The 9,599-nt window shown below is 42.0% G+C and overlaps 1 protein-coding gene across 1 annotated transcript; it reads left to right on the plus strand.

The window, feature by feature from the left end:
* The first annotated feature begins 2,941 nt into the window (after positions 1-2,941).
* On the plus strand, positions 2,942-9,181 carry NXT2 (nuclear transport factor 2 like export factor 2). The gene is made up of 4 exons (XM_026478811.4): positions 2,942-3,328; positions 4,332-4,418; positions 5,957-6,101; positions 7,002-9,181. Exons 1-4 carry the CDS (start codon positions 3,314-3,316, stop codon positions 7,181-7,183), a joined length of 429 nt encoding a protein of 142 aa, XP_026334596.1. The 5' UTR covers positions 2,942-3,313; the 3' UTR covers positions 7,184-9,181.
* The last annotated feature ends 418 nt before the right edge of the window (positions 9,182-9,599 follow it).

Below are 9,599 nucleotides of genomic sequence, written 5' to 3' on the forward strand. Positions count from 1 at the left end.
CAGAGCACCCAGGTCTCTCGTGAACTATACTGATGCCTCTCGATACACCAAAGCTACCTAATATGTCTCAACTTCATACTCTCAGATAGCTGGCTGCATAATCTCTGCCATGGGTAGGGGGAAACAACATTCCTCAAGCAGGAACTGCATGCCTGTAACAGCTATGTTACAAAACATATATTAATATTATTATTATTTTACAAATTGGGAGACCAAGGCATGGAATGGTTAGGTAATTCGGCCAAGATCACAGAACTACTCAGCGGCATGGCTAGGATTTGAACCCATGCTGGTGCTGACGACAATGTGCTTAACCAGGATGTCATTCTGGGTTCCAAGAAAAGCCCTTTCACACCCTTCCTACTCAATCTCCCCACTTTTTACACCTGTGCAGTTATCTAGCAAAGAGCAGTTCCGTGTCTCGTCTGCCTTGTTCCCATTTGTTCCCCCACATATAGTTTTCACATGGTCTAAATTCACTGTTCTGACCAACCAGAGCCCAACACTGTTTCCTATGCTGTTTTCCCAGGCTTCCACCCTTGTAGCACATCAATAAAAGAGCACAAAATTCTGTGCATTCAGTGCAAAACTCGAAGCCTTCCCTCCACCTCTTGCTCAGCTGCCTCCTTTCAGTACTCTCAACGCTTGTCTAGTCTCCTAGCTCTATCACCACCCACCAACAGACACTCAACATGGCCATAGGACAGGTCACAGCCTTTGGGGCAGGTAGAAACGTAGGGAACAAACACTTCAAAATAAGCATAGTTTAAGCACATGCATGGCTAGTGGAGTGTCTTAAGAGCCAAGACTTTGGGAACAGCCAGCTGTGGGTTGAAATCCCTGCTCCACTAGCTGTGTCATTTTAGCCAACTTTACTTAACCTCTTTCAACTGCAGTTTAAATTCTTCAAAACCGAGGAAATAATGTGTCTCTCTCCAGGGGTCGTGAGGATTGAATGAATTTATAATACACACCGGACACATATTCTGAACTCTCCATTAAGAAATACAATCACCTATAAAGCAGTAAACAGGAGTCATTTTTGGCAAACCATAGTAGTTAACTTTGCCAATGTTGGTAAATAATGGAAGAGAAGTCTGGAAAGGCAAATTGAGACCAAACCAAGGTAGGCCTTTAAAGATTAGGAAAATCTTGTAAAAATGAGAAGAGTGATAATGTTTGTGTATAGAGGAGAGAGAGGAGAGGAGGGGGGAGGGGAGTGGAGAGGAAGGGAGGAGTGGAAGGGGGAGGGGAGGGGAGCGGAGTGGAAGGGAGAAGGGAGAGGTGAGTGGAAGGGGGGAGCAGAAGGGAAGGGGAGGAGGGGAGTAGAGCAGAGGAAGGGGGAGGGGAAGGGAGTGGAGTGGAAGGGCGAGGGGGAGGGGAGAGGGGAGGGGAGGGGAAAGGAGCTGAGCAGAAGGGAGAGGGGGAGGGGAGGGGAAAGGAGCTGATCAGAAGGGAGGGGGGAAGGCCAGCGGAAGGGTTGGGGGAAGGGAGGAGAGGGAAGCGGAAGGGAGGGGAGAGAGGAGTGGAGGAGAGGGGAGAGAGAGGAGTGGAGGAGAGGGGAGGGAGAGGTTGCTGAAAAAATGAGCAGAATTGAGTAAGTTACTTGGAATTCCTCTGTAGTTCATTAATATATTGTTTATTGTCTACCACTCCCATTACACTGCGAATTTTATGAGGATATGAATCATGTCTATTTTGTTTACCACTCTATATCCAGAATGTGGTAGTCCATACTAAGTGCTCATTATTTTTTGAATGAACAAATGAATTACGATGATGGGGGGTGCTAAAAATAAAGATTCCAAGAATTCAAGCATAGATGACAGAAAGAATACAAAAGATAGGCCATGCGGAGGAAATAATGAGTTTAAATTTTGGACTCTATGAGTTCGTGAAGTCTGTAGTGCATTCTGGCGTTCATATCTAGCGAAATTCCATATTTGAAACCGGAGGTCAGAGAAGGGGGGCGCTGAAAAGTCATTAGCATACGAGTAGCAGTTGAAGTCACGTGGGAAGAGGGAGGTTTTAAATAAGGGACAGCCCCCGGAAGTGACGCTAGTAAGAGGGGAGCCAAGGAAGGAAGCGGGTAGGTTTGCAGTTGAAGCTAGTCTGAGCAGCGGAGAGTTCGGGGCGGGGGGAGAAAAATAACCTTGAAGTATGAGAAGATTCAGAAAAGAATGGTCTCATGGTGGAGACTCAGGAAGACACCAGCGAAGAAGGGACCATTTTGATGAGGAGCCACAAACCAGTTATTCGTGGTAAGACTATAGAGCTATCTAATTGATTTGACCACTCAGAATTTGTTGGCGCCTTTGAGGTGAAGGGTTTTAAAGGATGCTAGAGAGTGAAATCAGGTTGTAGTGGTAGTTAAATCGCTTGAGCTTGAACCCTAATTAGTTTGTGACTCTGAACAGGTTACTTAATCACATTGTGCCTTAGCTATAAACTGGAGATGATTACCTCATGGTGTTTTTGAAGTAATAAGTGAATATGGATTAAAATGCTTAGAAAAAGTACTTTGCTCGCGGTTTTAGCTGTTGTTAGAGAGTAGGTTACAGAAGGTGGTAAATGGCAATGTATACTAATCTTCTTTTGAAGTCTGAGACAAAAACTTCATGCTAGATGAGGGAACTTGATAAGACTTTCTTTATGAATAGCAGATAACATAAAGAAACCAAATCCGTGATTTGTGAATAATTTTAGGAATGCTGCTGAGACCGTTGGGATTCGATTCAGTGAGGCTAGATTCTTCCAGAATGTTCCAGAACTTTAAACCTTAAACTGTTCTCCACCAGTCATGCGCAGTATGGTTGCATACCTCCCCAAACACCACCCCTTTTTTCTATAGGCTACAGATCCAGTAGGTTTCTTCTCGCGTTTCTCATTGGTCTTCGGCGGGCCTTGGCCCCGCCTGCTGGAGCAAAGAAGCTCCCCTATTGGACCATTTAGATGATCGTTGCTTGTCTCGTGTCGCTGGGAAAATGGATACTTTCGGTTAGAGTATCTAGTTTAGGAAAGCCAGGGACTTTTTCTTCCCAGTGAAGTAGATAAATAGCTAACGAGTGAATACAGGAGGCAGATGGGAGGGTGCGGTCGGAACTGAAGGGAAGTGTACTTAAGGTTGGAACATCGGGGTGCTTTTAACAACGGACCGAGCTACTTCCGGGAGAGAATGGGCGGGTAGAGAATTCGGCGTTTGGCGGGTTTAGCTGTCTTCCTAAATATTTGGTCCTCCAGCAGCCGAGACCGCCGGACACGTGAGGAGGTAGTGACACCGCCACTGCCAGAACAGGCTGCTTCGGGCTCGCTCATGGCCACGTCTGTGGTGAGTGCCGGGGCCGCGGCAGGGTGCCGGGGCGCCACGGCTCGGGCAGCGGAGGGGAGGGGCGCTGGGGCGGGCTGGCTGGTGGTCACGTGGTCCGGTGGCGAATCAGGGCCTGGCCCGCTGGGCTCCGGGGGCGGGACTCGCTCTCTGTAGCCCCTCTTGGTCCGTAGCCCCCCTATTCCCCCGCCGACCCCCGACTCCCGGCTTCTGTGCAGTCGCTTTCGGATGCTGGAAAGGACCCCGAGATGGGAATTGGCGGGAGGCGGGAATGTTGGGGACTGTTAATGGCTTGCGATCTTTTATTCTCCATTACTTCCTTCTCTAAATAACTTTCAATCACCTGACAGAGAAATGAAACGGATTCTTAATTCAAATAATAGGCTGGGCTTGGTGAATGGCTGGGGGAAGAAAGGTACTTAGTAATCATCCATCCACCAGGAGAAAACCCCAATGGCATTTCTCTTCTTTGGTTTTGCAATTCTTTACAAATGCCGGTGAATTTTTATGTAATGTGATGAAGTTTCCTAAGTATGTAGATTCTCAAGTGTTTCATTGACCTTTATTTCGTACTCTTTATTTTTTCCCCAGTGAGTAACTCCTTGTCATTCTGGCTTAAAGAGGGAACTCAGCACTCCCCCACCCCGCCCTTTTTAAGGTTCAGACCACATCATGTTTATTGCGGTGAATGTTTTGTAAAATATTGAAAGCCTACAGTACTTACAGCACCAGTTACCAAGCAAAGATTATCAATTCCAATCTGAAATGAGAAAAAATTCACTAATGAGAGGTGATTATGTCCTAAATACACGTACTTTAAAATGGTGAAAAATGTGAAAACTGGAAACTTTTGAGCACTGAACTTTATAATGTCCAAATTTATGTGGAAGAACATGGAGTGTGTATGGAGCTACAAAGTGATTGAAATAAATCAGCTTTTTTTGGTGGGTTTGTCTATTAGGAGTTGGAGGGTTAGTAATGTACACGTCTGAATTTTTTCTCCCAGGATTTTAAGACTCATGTAGATCAGGCATGTAGAGCTGCTGAGGAATTTGTCAATATTTACTATGAGACAATGGACAAAAGAAGACGGGTGAGTGTTAATAGACTCTACCACTCTTTGTTAAGTACCAGGGTTTTTGTTTTTTGTTTTTTCTTAGCCAGCCATTCATCTGACTTGCATAAGTGATCATTGTGGACTTGTTGTTTAAAAGTGCCTTGTTTACGGAAGGATGAGTGTGACGTTATGGAAGTGTGGGCTCTGGAATCCTATCTCAGCTTTGCATTTACCTAGCTCTGTGACCTTGGGCAAATTGTTAACTTCTCTCAACCTCATTTTATTTTTAGGGGAATGTAACTTACTGCACTTGACATGGGGCTTGACATATATTTACCTAAATATGTTACCTTTTTAATCTCATCGTTCAGCCAATATGCTTTAAAACAGCATTAGTGCCAGTGAAGGAGTCTGCCGTTACAGGGAACGTTCCTTGATTTGCTCGTTTCATTTCCTATATTAATAATTTCTGATTAAAGCTCACAGCTGTAGTTGGCACTCACGAATAGGATCCACATGGCTTGGATACTTTTAGTTTTCAAAAGAGCGAGTTCTCATGTCATCAGCTTTTTTGTTGTGATGTATCCCTGAGTCATATCTTCTAAGTAATTGTTTCAGTATGTGCTGGATGGAGTCTTGCCTAGGTCTCTTATCTGCGTAGGACTGCTTTAGAGAGCTTTCTTTATGCTGCAGGTACAGAAGTTAATCTCTCAAAATTTCTATTTTTTTTTTAAGGCAGAAGATAAAAGAAGTTACTGGTACCGATGTTTGACATGGAATGGGGGCAAGGGACCTGACAATGGATGTTTATTGTGTCTTGCTGCTTTCAAAAATAAAGTAGCAAAAAAAAGGCAACATAGTTTTACTTACCAGAGTCAAGATAAGGGGCTGGTCTTTTCATCCGAGTGAAATTTTAGGATTAAGCAAATAATCTGTCCTGTGACACGCTAACCTCCTGTGACTAACTCCTGTGCCTAAGGGGTTAACTGTTGACTTCTGCCTTATGTGGGCCTTAACTTACATGACTTAGCAGAGACTCTGCACTGGCAAGTACTTGTGATTCTTGTGAACAAAACATGGTGTTTGAGTAGTACTAAAAGGAATTCTTCCTAACACATACGACATTAGATTGTTCAAATATTCAATGACTCACATGTACGTAAACACTAGGGTTGGAGCGTCCAGGGAGGGCCCGACTGACAACTCTGTTTAATTCTCATAATTAGAAACTGGAGAGAGACTAAACCTGGTTTGGGGCCGCATGTGCTTGAAACTTGTAATCTTTTCATTCATTTTAACAAACAGAAAGCAAAACTTCAAAACCCTCTTCCAGTTTGGATGCACAGTGGTTTCATGGCTAAAGTGAAGTCATCTCTATTAAAGCCAAATATTATAAGGCAGACACCTTCCTTGCTCACGTTATCTTCCAGCGGGAGGGGCAAGGGGAGTGGAGATGGAGGTAGAACTGTGGAAGTGTTTTATGCCCCCTGTAACCCTTTGATCCATTTCTATAAAACGCTTCCCCAGAAACAAAAATCTTTACCTTTTTTTATTCTTTTTCTTTTCTCTTTAAGGCACTAACCAGGCTGTATCTGGACAAGGCCACTTTAATATGGAATGGAAATGTTGTTACAGGCTTGGAAGCCCTAACTAATTTTTTTGAGATGTTGCCTTCTAGTGAGTTCCAGGTCAATATGTTAGATTGCCAACCAGTGCATGGTAAGATCACGTTCTTTCAACATCGTCTTTTGTTTTCCTTTAGTGAGCACTGACCTTGAATGCCAAAAGCAGCGAGCAGTTTGTAGTGATAGAAATAATGACTTTTTTGAGCAAGTTGAAAGTGAAAAGTTCAGCAGTCAGATCAAACTTTTGGTCTTCCTTTAGATGCATCTCATTCCAGAGAACCTCTAGTAGGTTTTGCTGGATTGTATGATTATGGTGGATTAACACTTAGTGAGAAATTGAGGCTCAATGTGCTTTTGGTTGATGGGAGAGGACTAATTATCTGTTGTCCCTGAATAAGCAGCTGCCTTTGCGCCTTGAAATGTTCCCAGAGAAAAATTATAACAGTCTCTGAGCAATGTTAGTATCTTACAACGTACTTAAATTTCACAGGAGAAATTGATTCTGTTATGGGACGAAATGATTTGGGAAGCCAGAATTTGATTCAAGGTAGATTATGCGATACATAAGATTGACCTCTAGGTGGGGTCCTAAGCGTCGGAAGTGGTAGTTTAGGGTGATCTTTTTTTTGCCCCCTTTGTAGTTCTTGAAAAGATAGCTTAAGGAAGGCAGAGTAAGAAAAAGCTCTGTTAGAAAGCCAATGAAATATTAATAAAATACGGAAACCAGATGGTCCTGCGCTAGACATAAGCTCTTCATTTTGAAACTTCAGAGTCCCCAAAATCCTTCTGGACTGAAAATAATTTTAATATGCTCTGAAATGATAATTTAGTTTTCTGCCTTTGGGTGCGCATGCCCAAGGTTCTGCTCAAGGTAAAGAAAGTTGATGAAACGTTTTTTTCTGTGTTAAGTTAGAAACAATGTTGTTTAAGCCTGAAAATCTGCTTCTTTAGAGATAGAAACTGTGCCCTCTTCTCTTTTTTTATGTGGGTAAAGAACAAGCTACTCAGGCCCAGACCACAGTTCTCGTTGTGACCAGTGGAACTGTGAAATTTGATGGAAACAAACAACACTACTTCAACCAGAACTTCCTGCTCACTGCCCAGTCGACTCCTAACAACACCGTGTGGAAGATCGCAAGTGATTGCTTCCGTTTCCAAGATTGGGCTAATAGTTAAAAGGGGGGCGTTCTTGTTTGGTCCATTAGTTCCAGCAACAGAAATTTATGTGAAGTAATTCTTTTTATTGTGGAAGCACTATAAACTAATATGTGCTGAAGCTCCGTTTTCTTTAATACTTTTTTATTCCTAGCAGCACCTTTTCTAGCAGCTGCCCGTTTGGATCGTTGCCCTTAAGAGCTTTAATGCTAGTTTTTTACATGCCTTATATACATTTCACTAATGACATTCTTGTGGTGACATTGTACACATGGTCTCTGTATTAACATACGCACTGTGAGCCCAGCCTATTGCAAAAATGAAACCCTTTTATAATAATACCTATGGGATATCAGCACAACATAACTCTCTGGGAGAAGTGGAGTTTTTTTTGTTGTTGTTATTAGCTTAATTTTTTAGTAAGATACATACCTATTTTCAGTAAATGCTGGTAATGTAGGTTTAATATAAGGCTTATCCAAATCAGTTCAGTGAAAACATTACTAATTTAGGTTTGCATAGCTGCTCTGACGTATTAGCATGTAGAGGTGTTCAGCGGTCTTTTTTCATGTTAAGTATTTATTTGACGTTGGCATGTTTTCTTATGGAGTGAATTAATCTACTAAAACATTCCCAGTTGATACTTGAGTATTAGATAGGCTCAGTGGTTTAAAAGCAAAACTACGTAAGATTTTTCTTGGCAGCTCCAAGTTTATAACCTTAGGTAACGAATGGTAGTAGCACTAATAGCTTTAATGGGAGAATGGGGAGTGAGAAATGGAAAGGATCCAAGGTTGGCCAAAAGTTGAGGAGGGTGGCCCAATGGTAAATTTCTGGTACTTGTTTTCTACCTCCTAAAAATGTAGCCTATTTTTAGGATTTAAGTCCTAAATTATCCTTGCCAAATGGTCCTGTCACTTTTGTTCGAAGAATGCTTTTGAAAGGTTCTTCCCGTTCACCTCATTCTTAATACCAATCTATGTCTCAAATTCATTCAAGAACTTCCGGGGGTAAGATGTCAGCAATAATGCTGACCCTGCAGGGTCTGACAGGAAAGTGGGAAACAAAGCCATTGCTGTCTCTTTGGGACACTCTTAGCTTCTAAGTCTTCCATGTGAACTTCAGGCCAAAAGTCTCCTATGTATTACCCATCCCCCAAAGTAAGTGATTTGTTCTCTGTGTTTTACACTGTCAACTGCATTTTCTTCCTCTTTTTCACTTATTTAAAGTTAAAATTATTTAATTTGATGATTCGTTCTTCTGTTGAGCAAATCAAACTGTTTGAAAGCATGTTCTTGTCATGTGGCTAGCTCTTGGTCTTTTTAAAGAGAAAATAGAGGGCAGCAGATTTTCATAAGCTCCTGGACTTCAGAGGCACAAGTTGATTCGTCTTCCATCTCAACATCTGAAGAGAAAAAGCTAGCTCTGGTTTTGGTTAAACTTTAAAATTTTCTCCATTCTTGTGTTTATCGTTTCAGTGTTTTTTAAGCTAAATGTGCCAGCTTCGTTTCTCCATCGGAACTCAAAGTTATGGTTTCTCATCACTTACTTTGAAAACCAGTGGTTCGTTTACTCTTGCCCCAAACTACACATTTTACTTCCGATGTGTTAATAGAATAGAATTAAATATGGGAGGAGAGGGCAGAACTGAAATGTAGCCCACACTCTCTTGTAGTACTGATCAAAACTTACACGTTATAGTCTACTCAGAGCGAGCTCATTCTAACTTCAGATTGGCTGTCTAAACCTACACCTCGAGCAGCAACAGTCAGCACCCAGACGCTGCCCTTACCTTGTAGAGAGCAGTCTCAAGTGAAAGCTGCACATATCTAGCAATAACTGAATTGAGCGGTTGTATTGTATGTTTTAAGACTTATATATACATGGCTTTTTCCAAACTCTGTAGAACTTTTACATGGCTGGAACTACTCTTGTATGGACTAAGACTGTATTTTTGACATGGTATTTTTGTAACTTGAAAAAATAAAATAAAATTTGCCTTGTGACAAGTTTTCTCAAGCTTGTTTTAAGGTCTTTTGATTTTTTTTTTAAAGACTCCAGAAGAGGTGGTGGTTTCTTTACAATACAGCGTTTTTCAAGTTAAAGAAAAATACATTAGAATGTTGAAAACAGTGGTTGACAAGTCTGCATTTTGTCTTTTCTCTACCCCACCTTGTTCCTTTCCTACCAAATATTCACACTTGCAAGATCACCTGTTTGAGGTAGCAGTGAGGTTTCTGGTGAGATGTTGGCAATTTTAACCTTGAGAAACTTTAGCCAAAATGCTGGATTCAGCAGGCAGTCAAGCCAAAAGACAGTTCGTTTCCAAGAAAGAAGGGTCCCATTAATTTCAATTCTACATTTAAAAAATGTCACCAGGGACTTGGAGAGGAGTGAGAAGAAGCAACAGTCTTTGAAACCAACTACCATTTTCCAT

Source organism: Ursus arctos, chromosome X, assembly GCF_023065955.2.
Source record: "Ursus arctos isolate Adak ecotype North America chromosome X, UrsArc2.0, whole genome shotgun sequence".
Taxonomy (NCBI): domain Eukaryota; kingdom Metazoa; phylum Chordata; class Mammalia; order Carnivora; family Ursidae; genus Ursus; species Ursus arctos.

Excerpts from the sequence above, each read along its gene's own strand:
- NXT2 (XM_026478811.4), top strand. Across the intron at positions 4,419-5,956 it reads CAATGGACAAAAGAAGACGG|GCACTAACCAGGCTGTATCT; the intron begins GTGAGTGTTAAT and ends TTTCTCTTTAAG. Across the intron at positions 6,102-7,001 it reads AGATTGCCAACCAGTGCATG|AACAAGCTACTCAGGCCCAG; the intron begins GTAAGATCACGT and ends ATGTGGGTAAAG.